Genomic DNA, 23,661 nt, shown 5'->3' with positions numbered 1-23,661 from the left:
ACTTTAGATCAGACAGTTTTGAGACTTGTTGTTCTTCGTTCAGGAACACTTTTGGAGTCTTGACGAGACAGAGGAGAGAGTACCACCTCGCCTAATAATCCAGGTCTGGGATAACGACCAGTTTTCTCCTGATGACTTTCTTGGTAAGTGGACCGTTATATACCCATTCAGATTAGGCTTAACGTGTTCAGGCCATGTTTATTCCCTTGAATATCATATCTTTGTTTATCTGTAAATCTTGAAAAACTCAAACAAAGAATCGTATCATGCTTCCCCAGGCCACGTGGTGTTCCCTTGAGTATGGTAACCTTGTTTACCTACGAATTTCAGCTTTGGTGCAATGCTTTCTCGTTTCAGGCCACATTTTATTCCCTTGAATAATATTTTCTTCTTTATCGTTTATGAATGATACTCAAACGAATGATCCTATTCTAAAGGGTATGACATGTGGTCTGAAATGTCCAAAGCTAAATAGTCCCCTTTACAGTTCCCTGCACCATCTTGAAAGGTAACCTTGCCAGGTGTTAGAAAAAAGGTATCTACCATTGCACGGTTACCTTTCAAGATGGCGCAGGAAACTGTGAAGGAGACTATTGGTCTATATTGACTAGATATTTGATTAGGTTTTAAATAAAGAAAAATACTGAAAATTTAAGCAAAATTCCATTCTTATATATGTGATATCCAGGTCAACTAGAACTGAACATAGACCGTATGCCCAAGCCAGCTAAAAGTGCTCGCAAATGTAACCTCTCCATGCTGCCGCACGTCGAAGGCAGCAAGGCAAGCAGTCAAATCGAGATCGTGTCTCTCTTCGAGCAGAAAAGAGTGTATGGTTGGTGGCCGTGTGTTAGCGAGGAAAGCACTTCAGAAGAGATGCAGTTGACCGTAAGGATAAAAATATTACAATAAACTAATCGCAGATCAAAAAGATAACAGTCTACATCACTTGCAATTCCCTGTGCCATCTTGAAAAGAAGCCGTACCTTTGCATCGAAGCGAGAAGAACCGTGAAATTGCAATGATAGAGACATGTGAATGATTGTCCAAGGTGTTAAAGAAAGGTCCTTATCATTGCAAGGTCACCGTTCGTCTCGCTTCGATATAAAGGCACGGCTTCCTTTCAAGATGACGCAGGGAACTGTGAAAGGGATTATTCTAAGCATTTCTTACACGGCAGCCATGTTAGATTGTTCTTCTAGAAATAACTCGTGAAACAAACTGCTTCAGGATCAGTTTATTATGCGTATCCCCCCCCGGGGGGGGGGGGTGTGGTGGTAGTCTTGCCCATTTAGGGTAGGGATGTGCCGCTGAGCCCACTGAACCCTGACCCACTGAACCACTGAACCCTGAACCGGAGTAAAATCGCTGAAATTCATACCCTTTTCCAGAGCAAGGTCGCTGAAAATCATAACCTGTTCCGGTATTGCGAAAATGGATACCCTGTTCCAGAGAGGAGAGAACGTGATTTTATATACCCTGTCCAAGAGCGAGCGGGATTTTATATACCCTGTTCCAGAGTAGAATCGCTGAAAACCATACCCTGTTTGGCGGCACGCACCCGTATAGCGAATATAGGGGAGAAATAAAGATGGTAGTGCTTGAGAAAGACTTATTTCACTAAATAGTAGGTGCTTCTTTACTAGGTGCTTCATCAAAATGAGCATCAAATCCTAAGGATCCTAAGGTTTTTCTTTTTTTTTTTTTTTGTAAACCAAGTGTGTTATGATATTTTGCAGGGTAAAGTAGAAATGGCTTTGGAGCTTCTGACAAAAGACGAAGCGGCAACCAAACCAGCTGGACGAGGTCGAGAAGAGCCAAACCAGAACCCAACATTAGAAGAACCAAAGTAAGTAACGATTTCAAATGCTTTTCCATTCACTTCCTATACTTTTTTCCCTTTTCTTCGTCTTGCTTTTCTTATATTTTCTGATATATCCTGCTCATTCTCTCTCAGCCCTGCAATAGATTTTTTCCTCCCATCCCTACTGCATCCTATCTCGTTCTGCTGCACTTTTCAACCAGCCTACATGCCTTCATCATATACTCATTTCAATAAAGTTGGCCACCAAACAAAAACCTAGAAAGCTGAGACTACTCAGCTTTGGAGCTTTTTAGGTCACTCAATTTTTATTGCAATAAGTATATATTCTACACTAGCTGACATTTTTCTTCCCCTCCCCTCCCTTGCTGTACTTTCCCTTCCTTCCATTTTCCCTAACTTTTACTTCCTTTTCTTTCCTGTACCCATCCCTACCCTACCCTCTCCTCCCCTCCACTACATTCCCACTGACTCCTTATTCATATCCTCATAGTCGCCCAGCAACATCATTCCGCTGGTTCACGTCTCCCTTCAAGACACTTCGTTACATCATATGGCGTAACTACAAATGGTGGATCCTTTTGTTACTGGTAATCTTGCTTCTTGTTGCTGCTGTCTTGGTCTTCTTGTACGCCATGCCGGTGAGCAAACAAACCCTCTTAGTAAATCTTCTCAAGCGGCAGCCATGTTTATTCCAATGAGAATAAAACCCTTTACTTAAACCCGGGTAGAATTACCCTGAAGGGCTTGAATGTGAGGTTAGACGGGGACAATCGATCGTTCCAGTCAACATGGCGGCTGTGCGAGGAAGGTTAATTATAAAATCTTCAGTGAACCATAGGACATTCTGAGGTCGAGGGGAAAAACTGGGTCGAGTTAGCATTCTAATGCATACAGCATTGAGGGATTGTTTTAGGGACATATTTCCAAAATTAGCGTTTATTTCGTACCCTTAAACAGTCCCACGATGCACTGCAAAGACAATTCGGCTCAGTTCTTTCCTTGACCCTGAAAAGTCTTATCGTATAATCTACTCTATATTTAATTTAGGACATTCTAAACACTAAAAAAACTTTTTTGTATTTACCTTCTCAGGGCTACACTGTAAAGAAGATGTTCAAGGTGTGAACAGGCCACGTGTCAATAATGATTCTGATTGGACACAAATTTATTCCAAGAACGGACTATAACTAGGCGTATCCTATCAATGGGAAAATAGTATAAAACCAGAACAGTTTTCTGTGTACAAGAAGTATAGTATAATGTTTGAAATATCCAATATTAACCGGACAGGTTCAAAGGGCCGGGAATGCTTTCATTCATAAGTATAAAAATATAGACACCCATATGTAAAATTAATTAATTGGGTAGGGTAGAAATATGGTAAAAATTTCGATAGGAAAAAAAATCGTTGGAATATTCTTGGGAGAATTTTTCGAAATATTTAATATTAGTCTTTACCCTGAATGGTCCGGTTTCCGATCCACGATGTTGCCAGGTCACGTGATACTTTCGAGCCAAAACTTTACACACGTGATTCAAAGCGTTTAATGTCCACTTCCGATATATGCCTGGCTTGCCACGCACAAGTGTTTCAATGTGAGAGCTTATTCCCAATGCTCAGTGAATTTTGACAAGAGAAAAGAATGAATTCATTCTAGCACGTAGCCTCGTAAATGAAACCTTTGTGTTTGGCAAGCGAAGCATATCTCTAAAGTGGGCTATTTACATCAATGTTTTCTGGATAATTTTACATATCTTAGGTTTACTTTGCTACGTCCAGCTCAATCTGATCTTGTAGTCGAAGCTAGTCTAAAATTATTGCATGTTTAATATTCAAAATGGCGGTAAGTAATCACGTGATCTTAAAGAATGTAAGGTCTATTTATAGTTTTGGTAGCTGTGTGAGGAGGTACATTAGTAGCGCACACAGGGTAACGTTTTCGTTCTTCGTTGAATTCAAGTGAGACGTCGTAAAAAATAAGTGTCTGATTGTCACGTTAATTTATCATAGCAGTAGTTGTATGTATTTATATTGTGGTTTTGCATGCTGGCCATGAAAAAGACTGATAATACAAGATTAGTGAGGAAACAACTAACTGTCAACCCCAACCCACTTAATGTTCCCAGAATAGTCAAATGAATTGTAAATTATAATGGATTAATAATATATTGGATCTTGAATTACAGCAAAATATTTGATTTGTCGACTTGTGGACTTAAACTTTCTTAATATTTCTACTTTACAGCAACAGTAATTATATAGACGAAATATATGATGGTTTCCACGTGTAAAAAATTCTCATTTTCATTTCTGACGCTCGCATAATCCTCGAAAGTACAATTATGTAAAGCTATTTTTAAAAGGTTGGTGAATGTTTTGTTGCATGTTGCATGTTGCATGTTGCATGTTGCATGTTGCATGTTGCATGTTGCATGTTGCATGTTGCATGTTGCATGTTGCATGTTGCATGTTGCATGTTGCATGTTGCATGTTGCATGTTGCATGTTGCATGTTGCATGTTGCATGTTGCATGTTGCATGTTGCATGTTGCATGTTGCATGCAGTATGTTGCATGCAGTATGTTGCATGCAGTATGTTGCATGCAGTATGTTACTTGCTAAGCTTGTTCATGTGTAAATGATTTCAGCACAGAAATATTAATTATCCCGAAAAAAACGTGCACACAAAGTTTGGGAACTTGAGTTTCTATATTGCTGTGGTCTTTTCGCTGACTGACTTCACCTTGCCCATATAGCGAGCCTTCACCAAACTTTCTTAAATAGCTGTATAAAAATCTATCATTAGTTTGTAATATATTATCAGAGAAACAAGAACTGAAGAAGATGCATCTCTTACTGTGCGAAGCCAAGTTTCTAAGGAGCTTTAGTTCATAAAATTGCAATTCGATCATGGAATGAGTGCCCCTTGGACTATATTTTATTTTACTGTGGTTTTCGATATTCTGGCTTGTTATCAAGTACTAGTTGATTTTTACTGGCTCCAGTCAAGAACATAAAAGGTAAGGACTAATTATCTTTGATTGACAGCGAAAAAAAACAAATTGCAGCGTTTTGCTTGCTACTAAAGAGTTCACAGAATATCGAAAAACGCAGTAAAGTCCTTCGCGGCTATTTTGTTCTTCTCTGTTTTTATTGTGGGACCTCCTGTAAATCAGTGTGGGATCTCCTGTGAATCAGTGTGGGACCTCCTGTGAATCAGTTAGCGGGAACACTCATGTAGTGCTATGATGCTTTGAGAATTTACTAAGCAACGATGCATGACATTTTTGACAGTTGTTATTGATACAACCACGGCATTTCCTTAGGCACTGAGCATCGCAGTAAGAACCTAGATAAAAGCTATAGAGAAGTGTGACGTAACTCGAACGAAAAACGACTTCCGGGTTCAAATTAACCAATCGCACGATTCGTACAATCCAACCAATCGCCGACGATAGAACATGTCGTGCCCAATGCTCTCTCGAATCGCTGTGTTTGGGGTGAACGTTTGCGTCGATCAAGACAACACCGCTTCATGTGAGCTTACCAACTCACAACATATTCGGTTTGTACTTTCTTTGGATCAGAGGTAAGGAATCATCATCATTATCATCCTGTACCATCATCATCATCATGTGTCGTCATTATCCTCATGATCATCATCATGCATCATCATCATGTATCATCATCATGCATCATCAGCATTATGTATCTTCATCATCATGTTTCATCATCATCATGAATCATCATCATCATCATGCATCATCAGCATTATGTATCTTCATCATCATGTTTCATCATCATCATGAATCATCATCATCATCATCATCATGTATTATTATCATTATGTATCATCATCATTATGTACCATTTCACCCACTGGACCCACTGGACCCACTTGACCCACTGGACCCACTGGACCCACTGGACCCACTGGACCCACTGGACCCACTGGACCCACTGGACCCACTGGACCCACTGGACCCACTGGACCCACTGGACCCACTGGACCCACTGGACCCACAACTTTAGAGACGACGTGCCGTACAATGAAGAAGTTTTGTACTCTGGTTTACAAGTGATAGAAAACAAAGCAGCCGGCCTTCTGGACTAAACCAATGAAGACACTGTGTCTGGGGATGTCGTATAAAGGGATTAGCAACTGGATATCCACCTCACTTGAAGCCAGTTTACTTTTCTCGGCCATATCTAGCAAGGCTACCTTGACATTCGGCAGAGAAAAATGAATATCTCTTCTAGATCCAGTTAAACTTGGTGAGTACTGCAACAGGTAAGTGCATACCGAACAAATAAATAAATTAATAAAGGAACAAACGACTGGATGGATGGATGCGTAGGTGGGTGGGTAGATTAACGGATGTATAGATGGATGGATGGACGAAAGGATGGGTTGGTGGGTGGGTAAATGGATGGGTGAATAGAGCTATGGATGCATGCTTGTGCACACTATTTAATCATTCAGAGCGCGCGTCATACTTTAGCGATGATGGTTGAATGAATAAATGACAGAATGATTAAATGAATAAATGGACGAAGTAATGGATGAATGGATGAATGAATGAATTAATGGATGGATGGATGGATGGATGGATGGATGGATGGATGGATGGATGGATGGGTTGAAGGGGTGGATAGATGGGTGGATGGTATGGATTGCTGAGTTGATATTAGGGTAGGTATCAAAGGGAAGGCTAGGGAAGGCTTTGAGGAAGAGCCATGTGAAGACAATGAAAAGGCTGTAATTTCATTCTGGACCAATAAACGCAATCACTGCAAGGATTGTGACTCGTTTATTGTTTTTGGAGCCACTAATCCCACCTGTGGGGATCGTCATTTTAATAAAGGAGAACAAAGGGCCGCATTTTGTTACATTCTCGTGCAGTGAGCTCCTCGTAGCCTTGAAAATGAATGGTTACGCACAAAAGAGAACTGATTGTGGCGCTGCCACTGCACACTGAAGAAAAGTTAAAAAAATAACCTGTAGCATTCTATCGAATCCTAACTCACAGATCAAACCCTGAAACATCCTCTGGACTGATCAGGAAACGGCCATCTCGCAGATCAAACTCGAAATTAATCTTGATAGTTACTGCATGTTGCGTTCTCGTGAAAGTCATTCATGTCAGTGCATTCATATTGTTGTCATTCTCGCAGGCTTGTCCCGAGTATTCCGCTGGACAGATACATTCGCACGGGACGGGAGCATGATCAAAATTTCCTTCACATGTTGTTTATACGTTATATAATGAGAACACTTTATATAATGAGAAAAAGACCCCTTTGGTCTGACGTTTTCCACCCCATAACAGGGCGACATTTACTAGAACTACCAGGATGCCTTGCACACTTTCCTTTGTTGGGTTAATCAGCACCAATTGTCTTAATGTTCTCATGAGGGAATACAAATTCGAATAAGGAAGAATCTTTGCGAAGCATTTCGGTAGTGATAGTTTAAATACGTCATCATGTAGACGGCATATACTCTTGTGTATCATTTCTTTATTTACTAGTAACGCTTGAAAAGACACATTCACACTAATGTAACTGAAACAAAAAAATCTTCATTTAAAATAGCTCAAAAAGGATCTATTGTACATATATCTTACATGCTTATAAAACATAATCTGTGCATGCATTAGAAATATGTATAAAAGTCGTGGGACACTCAAATGGCTTTCTTCCTAGTTTCTCAGTTGACCAATTACAAAGCACTTTGCTTCTAACCAATCGCACTGCTAAAATCCAGAGATCATTTGAGAGCCGCCGGCATAACTAACGTGTCCCGGCATTCCAACAGAGAAATCTAGCTTGAGATCTCAAAACTGCAATGCCGATGACTATTGGTAAATACCGTTCTGTATTCTCATATTTGGGCTTGTAAAATAAAAGATAATTTCAATCGAAGGTGCAAGTTGGTTAAAAACTACCGTATTCAGCAAAGTGCCCAAAATTTAATTTTCATTGGTGGGTCATAAGAAAACAGTGTATTTTCACTATGACTGTACTAATAGAGCAGTTTTCGTATGACTGTGGAAAAAGTCAGTGCCGTATGCGTGCCTTGTCTCGACCGTGATGTTTTCTAGAATTTTGATTGGGGAAATTTTTGTTCTCGTGCAATGTGATTGGACTGGCAGTGCCATGACCTATGCGTGACCGTGTCCGTGCAGTGTTCATGCCGTGTTCCAGGTATTTGATTGGATGGAGAGTAAATTCTCGTGCAATGTGATTGGTCTGGCGTATCCCTTGCCGTGCCATGACTGTGTTCGTGCCGTGCGCTTTTCACAGTCATACGAAAACTGCTCTAAGCCGGAAATTGCGTCAAAATTTAATGTTTATTGGTGGGTCATAAGAAAACAGTGTATTTTGACTATGACTGTACCAATATATAGCAAAATGCGTGGGTCTTCCTTGCTCCAAGATAGGCATCGCTGGGAGCGTAGTTCCCGCATATCGGTGCGTCGTTTGGTAGATAAATCAGTCGAGGTCCCAAGCCAATATATGAATTGTAATCCGAACATTGTGCGCGATTGACTTTACTTGCGAAGAACCCAATCCTTAACGCTCTACTACTACTTATCATATGGTTGAGGCCTTCCCTGAAAAAAAAAATCGGGCATCGGTGTTACTTTGTCAATTTCCTCACTAGGGGCGTAGCTAGGTGTCTGTCATGGGGGGAGAGGTAATGTACTTGATTTTCCTGTAAATATGCTTTAAATAGTCTTTACGTTCTATTCATAATCATCATCATCTTCATCATATGTATATCACCATCACCCTCCATCCTGCTGCGCCAATCTCATCTTCATTGTAATTAATCATCATACCAATAAATCTTTTCGTGTATCATCATGTATCATCATCATGTATCATCATCATCATGTATCATCATCATCATGTATCATCATTATGTATCATCATCATGTATCATCATCATGTATCATCATCATGTATCATCATCATGTATCATCATGTATCATCATGTATCATCATGTATCATCATCATGTATCATCATCATGTATCATCATGTATCATCATCATGTATCATCATCATGTATCATCATGTATCATCATCATGTATCATCATCATGTATCATCATCATGTATCATCATCATGTATCATCATCATGTATCATCATCATGTATCATCATCATGTATCATCATCATGTATCATCATGTATCATCATCATGTATCATCATGTATCATCATGTATCATCATGTATCATCATCATGTATCATCATCATGTATCATCATCATGTATCATCATCATCATGCATCATCATCATGCATCATGTATCATCATCATGTATCATCATCATGTATCATCATGTATCATCATCATGTATCATCATGTATCATCATCATCATGTATCATCATCATCATGTATCATCATCATCATCATGCATCATCATCATGTATCATCATGTTTCATCATCATGTATCATCATCATGTATCATCATCATCATGTATCATCATCATCATGTATCATCATCATGTATCATCATCATGTATCATCATCATGTATCATCATGTATCATCATCATGTATCATCATGATGTATCATCATCATGTATCATCATCAAGTATCATCATCATGTATCATCATGTATCATCATCATGTATCATCATCATGTATCATCATCATCATGCATCATCATCATTCATCATGTATCATCATCATGTATCATCATCATGTATCATCATCATCATGCATCATCATCATGCATCATGTATCATCATCATGTATCATCATCATGTATCATCATCATGTATCATCATATATCATCATCATGTATCATCATCATGTATCATCATCATCATGTATCATCATCATCATGTATCCTCATCATCATGTATCATCATCATCATGTATCATCATGTATCATCATCATCATGCATCATCATCATGTATCATCATGTATCATCATCATGTATCATCATCATGTATCATCATCATCATGTATCATCATCATCATGTATCATCATCATGTATCATCATCATGTATCATCATCATGTATCATCATGTATCATCATCACGTATCATCATCATCATGTATCATCATCATCATGTATCATCATCATGTATCATCATCATGTATCATCATGTATCATCATCATGTATCATCATCATGTATCATCATGTATCATCATCATGTATCATCATGTATCATCATCATTTATTACCATCATGTATCATCATTATGTATCATCATCATCATGTATCATCATCATGTATCATCATCATGTATCATCATCATGTATCATCATTATGCATCATCATCATCATGTATCATCATTATGCATCATCATCATCATGTATCATCATCATGTATCATCATGTATCATCATGTATCATCATGTATCATCATCATGTATCATCATCATGTATCATCATCAAGTATCATCATCATGTATCATCATGTATCATCATCATGTATCATCATCATGTATCATCATCATGTATCATCCTCATGTATCATCATCATCATGTATCATCATCATGCATCATGTATCATCATCATGTATCATCATCATATATCATCATCATGTATCATCATGTATCATCATCATGTATCATCATCATGTATCATCATCATCATGTATCATCATCATCATGTATCATCATCATCATGTATCATCATCATCATGTATCATCATCATGTATCATCATCATGTATCATCATGTATCATCATCATGTATCATCATCATGTGTCATCATCATGTATCATCATCATCATGTATCATCATCATGTATCATCATCATCATGTATCATCATCATGTATCATCATCATGTATCATCATCATGTATCATCATCATGTATCATCATCATGTATCATCATCATGTATCATCATCATGTATCATCATCATCATGTATCATCATCATCATGTATCATCATCATGTATCATCATTATGTATCATCATCATGTATTATCATCATGTATCATCATCATGCATCTTCATCATGCATCTTCATCATGCATCTTCATCATGCATCTTCATCATTTATCATCATCATCATGTAACATCATCACGTATCATCATCCTATATCATCATCATGCATCTTCATCATGTATCATCATCATCATGTAACATCATCACGTATCATCATCCTATGTGATCATCATGCATCGTCATCATGTATCATCATGTATCATCATCATGTATCATCATCATGTATCATCATCATGTATCATCATCATGCATCATCATCATGTATCATCATCATGTATCATCATCCGTGTATCATCATTATCATGCATCATCATCATCATCATGTATCATCATAATGTATCATCATCATGTATCATCATGTATTATCATGCATCATCATCATCATCATCATGTATCTTCATCATGTATCTTCATATGTCATCATCATGCAGCATCTTCATCATCGTCATCATCATTATCATCATCATCATTCATTATCATCATGCATTATCATCATGCATCATCATCATCATCATCATCATGTGGCATCATGATAGCGTAACCTCATCATATCTTATCACCACCATCACGTAGATTCATCATCGTCGTTGTCATAGATAACGAATCCCCTAATTACAGTTATTATCATACTTTTGTCATCATCATTGTCATCTTTATCCTAGGACATCTTTTTATAGACTGAGTACATACCTGGAACAGCGCGGGTTATGTACAGATGTAGAAGGAAGCAACCTTTTCCACCAGTCATAACCAACGCCGGTATACAAAGAATACATCATCCATGATGATAATGAATAGGTGTTTGTACTGAAAGTGATTCTCCTCCACCGAATTACTCCATTGAACTTCATACCTAAACATAGCTTTCTCACTCTGCCATCCCAGTAAGCTTGCGTTTTCGTTTCATTATTATCGAGTCCCGTCAGGCCAGCTTCGGGTTTGAATAAGTCGGTATTGGTCCATAGTGGTGAGTCGTAAATAAAAGTATGCTAAAATTACACACACACAACAAAAAGAAAAAGAAAAAGTTTTGGCGTGTAATTGATATACTTTTTCTATATGCCCAGTAACTCGGTCATCTCAAAAGACCTGCTTCATAGTATGGACCACGCAGCCGGATTAAAATCAGAACTGAGCAGTTTAGTTACTCAATTGATCAGACACCATTGAGATTGGGTGGTATTGGGTGGTATTATGTGGGGCTGGTTGGGATCGGGTAGGGTTTTGGGTGGGATTTGATTTGATTGGGTTGGGATGGGATGGGATTGTGTTGTGCTGGATAGGATTTAGGATTGCAAAGGGTTAGGTGGTATAGGATGGTATTGAGTCGGGTTGCTCGGATTGGATGGGGGAGGTCGTGATTCAAGCCTCGGCCGGACCAACACTAAAGGTCCTAAAATAACTGAGGTGAAGGTGCTGCCTTTGTAACAACATCTGCAAATGGTTAGACCTTCACATGGCTGGGATGACCACGTTAATGGCGGTCCCTTCACTAATCAATGGCCCGGCCTATTTCACTATGACGTCACATCAAAACAATCTATTGTTTAAACGCAAAGGATCATGGTCGTCGGAGGGGGTCAAATCAACGCAAATTCACCGAAAATTGTTCTAAAACCCGTATCAATCCACGAAGAGAAGTAGAATAGCCAGCAAACGCTCAGAATATTTTTAGTGCATATTAACACATATTATGTCTGAAAACCAGGCCATTTTAGATTAAACTGTTTCGCTAGGAGCAAATTTTGTTGAATTGGATTTGGCGATTCTATCCCCTACATAAACAAGCAGTGACATCATTGTGAAATAGGGCAATATGTCGATACTTACCATTTTGCTGTCTATTTTCATTGCTAGTTTCCATGTACCGGACCCACAGCCAACATTTGAAATCATGCAAAACACACTGTATCCTACCCCCTTGGGTTTAATCTGGTACAGTGTACTTTTGGCCTCACTAAGGAAAACAATAAGGTATGTATATCTTAATACGGGACATTTCACAAGAGTTTAGATTACCCTGAAGTTGGGAAAGGGAATCTGGCATAGCAGAAATGTATTGCTCTCTCGCCTCTGGGGTCTCGGGGTCGATTCCATCACTTTGCATTGTGGGTAGCATGGGTGGCGTTAGCGGCCAACGCGTCGTCTTTCACCGCTGTGAGTCCAACGGGTCGGGTCGCTGGTTCGACCCCTACGGTCGCCACATGTGAATTGAGTTTGTTTGATGTGTTGTTCTCTCCTATGCTACAAGGGTTTTCTCCGGGTTCTCCGGTTTCCTCCCTCCGTAAAAATCAACATGTGAGTTGAGCGTTGTGTGCATAAATATTGAATGTAGTGGTAGTGCGTGTGAGTGAAAAGTGTCCCCAATTAGTGCGAAAGCGCTAGAACGACTAGACACTTAAATAAAGTGATTTATTCTTTATTTTTATTTTTATGTGAGTAGAGTTTGTTAGGTCGTTTGATAAATTAAGAGTTAAGAGTTGTTCAAGGCTGGAACAGACTATGTGCTGTGCAAATAGGATCGCTTTGTCTACTTACTCGGGCATATTTGAGGCCAGTTCATGGCAAGTTTCGGGCTCTGTTTGAAAATGGAAATAGTTCTTTAGATTAAGATGGAATAAAAATTAGCTACAAATGAGAAAATGAAATAACGATAGACGATGTTGTTCGGTTTATTTAGCATGGAGGCTAGAAGATCACAAACAACACAAACGAGTCCAGGAGGCAAGCACATGATATAGAAACATACATACCGCGACAAAAGGTGCCGTTACCATAGAGAAATGATTTGCATAGGCATTGATATCCACCAATGGTGTTATTGCACGATGCGTTCACGTGACAGTCGTGAGTATTGGTAAGACATTCGTTGATATCTGTAAAAAAATAATTAGTAATGTATGATATATATGTAATATTGCATGATTAATCTTGTAATATCGTGTGGTGTTAGATTCCTTTTACCTTCACAGAACGTTTCGTTGCCCTGGAAACCTGGCTTGCACATGCAATCGTACCCACCAGCGGTGTTGCTACATGATGCGTTGGCATGGCAACTGTAAATATTGCCCGCACATTCGTCGATATCTTGAAAAAATAGTGTGTAAAAAAGTTCAACATTGCCTATCACTTTGAATTAAGATTTGATTATTGAACGTTAATGCTCACCGTTGCATTGTGTGCCATTGCCATGGAAACCATCCTTACACTTGCACATGTGTCCACCAATAGTGTTTTTACACGTGGCGTTCACGTGACAGTCGTGCTTGTCAACATTACATTCGTCAATGTCTTGAAAATTTAAAAATACCAAAAAAATGTCCATTCATTAAAAATCGCTATCATTTATGACGGTGTTGTGTATTGTGTATACACCAATATTTTCACACTTACCATAGCACTGTGTGCCATTTCCATGGAAACCATCTTGACACGCGCAGGTGTGTCCACCAATAGTGTTACTGCACGTGGCGTTCACATGGCAACCGTGGTTGTCAGAATTACATTCGTCAATGTCTTGAAAAATGGCATCCAATTATTTCATTAGTGCATGTTGAGTGAGACAGATGGTATTCTTGGGGATCATGTTACGTCATAGCCGCCATGTTGGTTGTCTATACAAAGCATTTCTTATATATTCAACTTTTATTGTTGAATCAACCAAGATGGCGGCTGTTTCATTACATCTCCAGGGATTTTGTGGTCACGTGGTTGCAGTCCGATCCAAAAATGTGTCGATTGTGCACCAAAATGTGCACACTTAACGTATTGCACGTATTGCACGTAACGTGTGCCATTTCAGCTGGTTAATAGAGTATTGGATGGAAATTCATTGATTGTTTCGAGAGAAAAGCAGGTTGGCAAAAAAGAGCTTCGTATAAATAAAGGTATGACAAACACTCAAATGTAACGATTTTTCTAAACGAATAGGCCCTTTCGCAGTTGCCTGAGCCATCTTGAAATTTAGCTGTGCCTTTGCATCGAAGCGAGAATAATGTGAATAATTGTCCAAGGTGTTAAAAAAGGTCTCTATCATTGCAAGCTCACCTTTCGTCTCGCTTCGATTTAAAGGCACGGCTACCTTTCAAGATGGCGCAGGGAACTGTGAAAGGAACTATTGAGTCTGACATGGCCGTGGACATTTAGAACCTATAATAATTCACCTTCACAGAAAGTGCCGTTTCCTTGGAAACCGTTCAAGCATGTGCAGTTGTAGCCGCCAAATGTATTTAAACACGATGCATTGTTATGGCAAACGCTGATACTAGAGGCACATTCGTTGATATCTGATGAGAAGAAAGCAGAAATTTGAGGAAGCTCGGTGGTCTGAGGCATGGTGGTTGCGCAAAGAAGAGAATGCCGTGGGAGAGGCAAGAGAGACCCCTCTCTTCTTCGGGAAGCCGCCGACCACCAAGCAACCTTGGCTCAAAGTTATCCTAACTTGCTTATTTTCAGGCTTACCTGTGCAATTCTTTCCGTTGCCTTGGAAACCGGCGTTGCATTTGCAATGGTAACTACCAATGTCATTAGAACATGAAGCCTGCACGTGACAACCATGGGAAAACATCAAACATGTCTTGTCTTCTGCAACATATCACCAAATAGTATAATGTTATTGTAGGTACGTTTGCTTAGATAGTTTATTAGGCACTGAAGTTGTATTCAAAATAAAATGAATGTCAAAATCATGACGTCATGATACATTTGTTGTGACGTCATATGGTGATATAACTTCATGTTAGGTATGATGGCACAACGCCAATAGAGGTTTTGTACCATCACGTGATGGCAGCCATGACAGGAGGCACAACAATAGAATCTGGCCTCATCTAATTTATATGAGAAACTTTAATTCAGTTATCCAGTGGGAAAAGACTATTGTTCTGCCTCCTGTCATGGCTGCCATCACGTGATGGTGCAAAGCATCTATTGGCGTCATAAGTTTAACTTTTAAATAAATTAATTCGAACAGTTGTAGTAAGAAATTAATAACCAAATGAAATTTTTTTTTTTAATTATTGTAATTCAGGATATTTCGGTGATCATCTTGGTTTTTCAGCTTGGATTTGCAAGAGAATGTGCTAAAAAAACTTCCGTTTACAGTATGACGTCATGCAAATTACGTCACCTTGCCTGATATATAGACACTCAATACCTTCACACATTTTGCTGGACGTATCGTTGATGTTGACGATGCTTTCTTCAATGTCGCATTCCTCTTCCTCCTCCTCCTCTATCCTCACCACCATTTGTTTTATTTTGACTGGAGTTTCTAAGACCATCTTGCGCATGCTCCAAAATACCGGTCGCATTTTTGTGATTGCCGTGCATTGTACATTCCTTGCAGTTCAACGTACCGGTAGCATTGCCGTAATTTCCGTGCATCGTACATTCCGTGCAGTTCGATACAACAGTCGCTATGCTGTGATTGCCGTGCATTGTACATCCCGTGCAGTTGAATGCACCAGTCGTATTGCTGTGACTGCCGTGCATTGTACATTCCGTGCAGTTCAACGTATCGGTAGCATTGCCGTAATTTCCGTGCATTGTACATCCCGTGCAGTTCAATACACCAGTCGCTATGCTGTGATTGCCGTGCATTGTACATCCCGTGCAGTTCAACGCACCGGTCACATTGCTCTGATTTCCGTGCACTGCGCTTTCGGTAGAGTTTATTCCACTTGTAGAATTCTTTGGTCTGCAATTTGTTTTTCGACTAACAGTTTTTGAACTAATGCTGCATGTTACATTAACCTTGCCACATACGTAAGGTTTAGGTAAGCATTCATTGATATCTAAATAACGAGACGGTATAACATTAGCTGGATTTAAGAGGTGGTTAGTATGAGGTGCACACACTGGTATAAGGTCTATTCCTCGAGAAAGTCGTGAATCGTACCTTTACAGTCTTTCCCGTTTCCAGTGAACCCAGCTTTACACTTGCAAACGTATCCACCAATAGTGTTATTACACGTGGCATTCACGTGACAGGGCGGTACAGGTAAAGTGCACTCGTTAATGTCTGTTGATATTAAATCATGATATCACAACTGATCAACTGAACAAATGCCTCATATATAACAAATTAAAAAGAGAAGACACATGAATATGGATACAACTCAAACAAAGAATCTTATTCTCAAGAGAATGACATGTGGTCTGAAATGGGAAAACATTATGCCCAAGTGGATTTGATCGGCCATCTTTAGCAACATTTATAGACTTGATAGCCAGATATTAAGATAACCGAAGGTAATTGATAATAGGCCATTTCACGGATCCCGTTACTCAACCTCAGCCTCGTCAGCGTGTAATTATTCTTTAGAATTTGCCTACAGTCCGCAGTAATGAAAGCAATTTACACATCAACGAACAATTGAAACGCTTAAAAATTTCACAGGTTGTAGGCAATTTCTAAAGAATATATTATACGCTGACGAGGCTGCGGTTGAGTAACGGAATCCGTGAAATGGTCTATTGATAATGTCTAGCGGTTACTGATGCGGACTGCGATGGTATGTTCAATAGACCCCTTGCATGTGACGTCAAAGAGCGGAGGATAAAGCAAAAAAAAAAAAAAATCAATCTCCTGAGAATCGGAAACATATTGTAATTATGTCCTCCAAATTGAGCTGCATTCCAACGTAGTGCGGCAAAGGGTGTATAAAACAAGTGAATAATAAGGAAACTTAAGCATTGTGTGAAAATGTTTGTAACGTTTCGCACGTTAGAGTTTCGTCGGAGAATGGGAAAAGCTAGTTAATCGAACTATTTTGGCTTTTGCTTCGTTTGTGCTTGTTAGGGTTTTTATTATCGTTTGAATTTTTCGACTAGGCGTTTCCTTAATTACAAGTTAAAATATTCTCCGAGTCCATCACCGGAAACCAGAAATTTCTCCTCGAAAATATCTCGATTAGTCACGTGGTCGTCAGCAAAACAATACTTACCTTCACAATGTGTGCCGTTGCCATGATAATTGTTTTTGCATTTGCATTCAAATCCACCGGCAATATTGACGCAGAGTGCATTTTTGTGACAGTTGTGCTTTTGAGTGCTGCATTCATTTATATCATGTTGGCATTGTTGACCATGGTAACCATCGCGACAAATGCATTTATACTTGATATTTTGTCTAAGGAAGTCTCCAAGACATGTGGCACCGTTGCGGCAGGGTTTATGGGCAGCGCAAAAAGACTAAAAGCAAAGAACGAAAAAGAAAATGATTGTAAAGATATTGTTTTCTGCGTTGCTGGGGCATATTCCATGCGGAAGCCATGTTGAGGATAAGAGTTGGTTTATATCAGTTTAGACAATAAGGATTTTGTGGGAATAATTAATTTAAAAAGCGAGAAAATTGTTTTTCCAAAATTATATTATAAAATATGCTGATTATGATTCAAGGTTGATTTGTTCAGTCATGCCCTAGCTGACCAGTTTCTATTACCAAGTCAATCAATAACTTAATTCAAGAATAATACTTATTAGATTAATTGAATTCTCAGATTTAGAAATGACGTAGGTTTCGGAAGTTCTGTCGCCCCAGTGCTTCTTAGTCTGGCCTCTTTATGGCCCACGCCCGGCAAGTACTGGAGCGAATGAGCCACTACAACCCAAAGCGGTTTACAAATCGCATCCGCGTGGTCGCGCGCAAGCGCCCACCAGTTTTCCCGCCAAAACTTACGATTGCACCGTAGTATGTACATCCTGGCTTCGTTATCAAGTGGCTGTTTTTGCGAATGTGCTCAAATTGAGACAGTTCACAACGAGGCGCCTCATTTGGTCTTTGACAAAAGTTGTAAGAAAAGCACAACGACTCCAAATAGCATTCTGTTCCACATGTATGGGCATCAGCAATTGGTTGGATAGTACGGATAGTATGATTGGCAAGGGCCTTTCCATCGAAGACATACTTAATCCTTAGTGTGCGACAACTTCCAGCTACAAAAAAGAAAAGAAAAGATGGTTTTGAGAAAAGAGTCAAGTGCAAGTACGTACACAATTCTATCAAAATATCAAAAAGAAGATCTAAGCAAATTAACGAGGCAACCGACCAACTAACCGTTACATACACCAATAGGACGTTTGCATGATGGCGTCATTGACCTCTACTACCAGACTCCCTTGCACACTTTCTTTTGTTCAGTTAATTAGCACCAATTGTCTTACTATTCTCATGAGGGAATACAAATTTAAATAAGAAAGAAAATTCGCGAAGCATCTTGGTAGTGGGAGTCAAATGATGCCATCATGCAAACGTCCTATAAAAACCAATACGATCAAACTAACCAACCAAAAATTCCTGAAACCAAGCAGTCTACAGACCGACCAACCGACCGACCGACCAACCGACCGACCGACCGACCACCAGCCCATCCAGTCAGCAAGCATCTTAGAACAAGGTCAAAGATCAAACCTCATATAAGCCGAACCTAATGACTTCCAAGAAGACCACGTTGTTATCCATTGCTTGAATTAGGTTTGGCTCATGTGAAGTTCGACGTTTGATCTGTGACTTATATCAGTGATACAAACATTTTAACAAAAGCAAAATTATAAAACAAACAAGCAAAGTAAATGTACTGATCTAACGGTTTTAAAGTAAACAAAGGAACTGTAAGAACAATGACAAGGACTGACAAATTTTGCAGCAACTTTCTCTAATTAAAGGGGAACAGAAGAATATCATTGACCATTTATGTGACAAGTAATTAGAATGCAAGTGGTTAATTAACCGCATAGTCATTTACATATTGGGAAAAAAACCTTTATCAGTTAAAGACCCGTCGACACTCAAATGACGAAATATTTTCACAATTAAATATTTACTATATAAAGAATCAAATTTAGCAATATTATCTAAAGACTCATTTGCACTTTATCTTTCTGAGCATTTCGTATTTAATCCCTAAATTAAACCGTGTTTTCAATTTACAGTGTTTGGGATGTTGGGCTTCAATGAGGCAAGCAATTTACGTCAAAAGAAGATTTAAAAAAAGTTTACATCAAACTTAAATAAACAGATATTGTATTTTCTTATTATCTTGCATTTCCTATGGAAACATTATTTAAAACTGCTATGAAGTTCATAATGCAACCGGCTGATTTCTTAATCAAATTCAAGTTCCTACAAAACAAGTTCCTACTTAGCTCGTTCGACGCCACTTGTTATACGATTTTCAATATTCTGCAAACTCAGACATTCCTTGTTGTGAAATGGGTTTTTCACTTCTGCCAGTCAAGAACAGAAAATGTACTGACTGCTTATTTTTGACTGACAGCAGCGAAAAACCAGATTTCAGCGTGCAGCTCACGACTTCTGAGTTCGCAGAATACAGAAAACCATAGTAACGTTTAATTTGAGGCGTTCCTTCACAAAAATTTCGACCAACGACCCTAAAAAAAGTCTTCCTTGTGAAACGAAAATAAATTTAACTTTTCTAAACTTATAGTTACCTTCTGATTTGAGTAGCGTTGACAGTGTCCAAATCATAAGCATCAAGGAAACAAGGCTTCTAAAAGCGGTAAGAAATGTTTCCATATTTGACTCGATAGATTAAGATGCCTTATTCTCACCAGGTATAAAGTTCATATGTAAGTCCATCTCATAAACAGCTTGAGAATAAGAGTCCTACGTATTTCATTGCGTGGGAAAACACAAACCGATACGAATGACATCACAAGAATTGCGTAATCAAGTAAAGGATTATTAGACTTTCTGGAGTTGCAGAACGCTTTGCATCATGGGGATTTTTTAGAGGACGCTTTATTATGGCGTTATGGCGAAACTTTAATTTTTGTCTTAATTTTAAAATTTATTTCGTTTCTAGTTGCATAAAATATCAACTGACTGATGAAGAATTCCTCGAAGAAACACTGTCCCACGATGCGGCATTTCTACAAATCCGTTAGACGCGTCGGAAAAAAACGGATCTTTTGACCTGGTATTGATCAAAGTATAACAGGTGCTAATGAACGTTAATGATTGACTTTGTTAGCCGTTTCGTATATGTACCATTGTTAAATATTAACAGAAATACCCTTAATTATGAAGCTTTATTTCAAACAGCTGGATGGGGATTTTGCTACTGTACATGTCATAAGAATAATGGTTTTAATCATAGAGGCAAGGGATAACTGGCAAAAAAGGTTTACGGATAACATGAAATAAAATATCAAAATTATTTATTGTTTATTTATTTATCTATTAGATCATATATAAGAGGAAATATGGAATCACCAAACTCATACTAATTAAATGATTCCGCTTCTTCTTCCGCTTATTATGCAGCAGTCGGGTTCAATGCATGTATTGATATAATACAAAACGAAAAAAAAATGCACGGAGTACAAATCTTATCATGCAAACTTTCTTCAAAAGCAAAAATAAACATTTGTGACAGATAGAAGCCTCAGTGTTTTCTAGCTTTTTCATTTTGTCTGCGTCCCTGTTACTCCGATCAAAAAGAAATAAATAGCCATGTATTAAACATCTTTGAAGTAGTAAAATTACAGTTCGTTGAATTGACCTACAGACATTTATAAATAATCTATTACCAAGTATATCATCTAATTTCTTTAATGATGTACATTTTTCACATGAGATACGCACAATACGAGATCAAAAACTAACAAAAATCTTTTTCTTCCTCGAAAAAATTTAAATTATGGTCAGTTTGCAGGGCCGTAACCAGAACTTTCACAGGGAGGGAGCACATCGAATAAAATCGGACCGTTGATCGTTTTTTTATTACCAACTCAGTGGCGTAACTAAGGATCTTGCAGGCAATAATTTGCAGAACCAAAAAGAAAAAAAGGTAACCAAAATAAAGCAGAACCAAAAAAAAAAAAGAGATGGATTAGCGGACTTTAAGCTTTTATGGGGGAGGGGGGGTGGGGTGCACGTGCACCCTGTGCTCCCCCCCTACTTACGGCCCTGGTTCGGTGTGCAGTATGCAGCACGGTTAGTAATGACTGCAATGACATTCCACTAGAAATTAAAAATTCTTCATCCCTTAGTGTTTTTAAGAAAAAAAACGAAAACCTTTCTCACTCTTTCCTCGTATATATAACCCAAAATTTCTTTTAATTGTAAACTTGTTATATAGTATGTATGTATTTATGTATCAATATTGAAAACATTTTCAAAAAATTAATATCATCTTTTATTATATGACCGTGAATCTTAGAGCCTGGACACTAGCAAATCGAGCAATCTGATTGGATAGATCGCATCGCGGACTGGTCTAGGTTCTCCGGTATTAACCGGTCCGATCGCATATTAATCTTACGGCGAAAACATTTTGTCTTTTCAATGAAAAGTGGTCATATAATAAAACTCTTATCGACCGAGCTTGGTCGGTCTGTACGGGATAATCTTGACCTCGGTCGGGTACAGACCTCGGTCAAGATTATCCCGTACAGACGTCCCGCTCGGTTAATAAGATCTAATTATTAATAGAGCTTGATTGGTCTATGCAATCTCCACGCTTCATACTATCAAATTTGTTTATTAGTCCTGGGTGCAAGAGTACCTTGTTTAACCCTCTTGGGTTGTCTCTCTTGCACCCTCCACCTTTCCATTTTTTCTTATTGTAATTTATGCGTATTATGTATTTTGTGGTAAATAAGAACCTTTGAATCTTTGAACCTTATTTCGTTTTACGCCTCTTTTACAATAAGAAAAGAAATGCAATTTCTTTAACAAGTACCATTAATTAAAAAAAATAAATTTAATCACCGCGATCTTCCTAAAGAGCCGCCATTTTGTTGCCACGAAGGAGGGGGCATGGGCCTGGCCCCGTTGGCTCCTCTCACTTGCCTACTTCCCTAAACTTGTGGTCATTTTTCATACGAATGACCGTGCTCAATCACTTTTATTCATTTGTTTGATCATCATCCGTCTATATTTTTACATTAGGAAAAAATCCGTGTTCAAAACTCTGTATGCGGACGGGGTCTCAAATGGGACTGACAGCCATCTTGAATACCACTAGCTAGCATGATCCCGCTTAGTTTCAGAAGCGAAGAAGCACGCGCACTTTTTCTTACCCAAAAACTCACAAGGAATTTGAATTGTTACATTTTCCCGTGCTGATCGCACTCCATAGGTAATTTATGCAGATAAGATACTGTCGAGCTAATTATATGCATATTGAATTTTCGTCAGTTTGTGTATGTGAGAAACTAGTCAGTGAGACTCCAGAGATACTGTTTATTGATATCCTTGGCTTTTACTTGCATTGAACGCTACATATGGACGCTCTTCTTATACCTGTATGGTTTGTTTGTTTATCGTTCCTCATTCTTGGCGTTAAAATCGTGATCGAGTTTGAATTTCAAATGTGGTTCGGGTAAGTTCATAGCTTGTCAAGTCATTTCTAAAGAATTTCATGACGATAAACTAGTTTGACATTTTTCAATAGATAGTACACTATTTTGTTTTTGAGCTTTGGGATGCAAATATCGGGCCGCAAAAAAAATGTGAGTCATTTATTACATTCACAGATGTGCTATTTCTCTTCAGTTTATGATATCCTGATACGAAAAAGGTTCTCGAATATTCAGGGCAACTTCATGAGTTTCTCTCATGAGTGCCGGTTTTTAAATATAAATATTCTATCCAACGTTTTTCAACCGACTTCATGCCTATTCATATAAGCTTTGTTCCTCCTGCATGACTTTATACTAAACAAAAATAAATCAAACTACAGTTTGAAAAGCAAAAGTTCCAACTAAAAATTCCTTAGCAAAGTAAAATCTCCGCAGTTCGTCATTTCGTTTATTCCCAAGTCTAGATTTTTCCAATTGTTTCAAGGAATTCTGGGTATTATAAGGCATGTACAAATAGGCGAGT

The 23,661-nt window shown here is 38.5% G+C and overlaps 1 protein-coding gene and 1 pseudogene across 4 annotated transcripts in view; one reads left to right on the top strand and one right to left on the bottom strand.

Moving 5' to 3' along the window:
- Window positions 1-4,030, top strand: part of LOC116291269 (myoferlin) — a 36,482-nt gene extending 32,452 nt beyond the window's left edge. For all 3 annotated transcript variants that reach the window (XM_031698423.2, XM_031698421.2, XM_031698422.2), the window contains 5 exons: window positions 44-143; window positions 689-888; window positions 1,740-1,849; window positions 2,316-2,463; window positions 2,918-4,030. In XM_031698423.2, coding sequence (XP_031554283.2) covers window positions 44-143; window positions 689-888; window positions 1,740-1,849; window positions 2,316-2,463; window positions 2,918-2,950 — 591 coding nt within the window. In that variant the 3' untranslated portion in view covers window positions 2,951-4,030. The remainder of the gene's footprint in view (window positions 1-43; window positions 144-688; window positions 889-1,739; window positions 1,850-2,315; window positions 2,464-2,917) is intronic.
- A 3,336-nt stretch (window positions 4,031-7,366) lies between these two features.
- On the bottom strand, window positions 7,367-20,346 carry LOC116291303 (uncharacterized; annotated as a pseudogene). The gene is made up of 15 exons (XR_016119466.1): window positions 20,262-20,346; window positions 18,490-18,746; window positions 17,756-18,002; window positions 16,708-16,830; window positions 15,964-16,603; window positions 15,270-15,392; window positions 14,972-15,094; window positions 14,202-14,324; window positions 13,977-14,099; window positions 13,773-13,895; window positions 13,562-13,684; window positions 13,347-13,386; window positions 12,639-12,765; window positions 11,499-11,797; window positions 7,367-8,442 (listed from the first exon to the last, which is right to left on the bottom strand). The product of XR_016119466.1 is annotated as an uncharacterized LOC116291303 (transcript).
- Between the last annotated feature and the right edge of the window lie 3,315 nt (window positions 20,347-23,661).

This window comes from Actinia tenebrosa, unplaced genomic scaffold (assembly GCF_029948245.1).
Source record: "Actinia tenebrosa isolate PJP-AT-01 unplaced genomic scaffold, QUT_ActTen_1.0 PGA_scaffold12__29_contigs__length_12842862, whole genome shotgun sequence".
NCBI classification, from domain to species: Eukaryota; Metazoa; Cnidaria; class Anthozoa; order Actiniaria; family Actiniidae; genus Actinia; species Actinia tenebrosa.
Note: the sequence above shows the minus strand (reverse complement) of the source record. Positions and strands in the feature narration are given on the sequence as shown.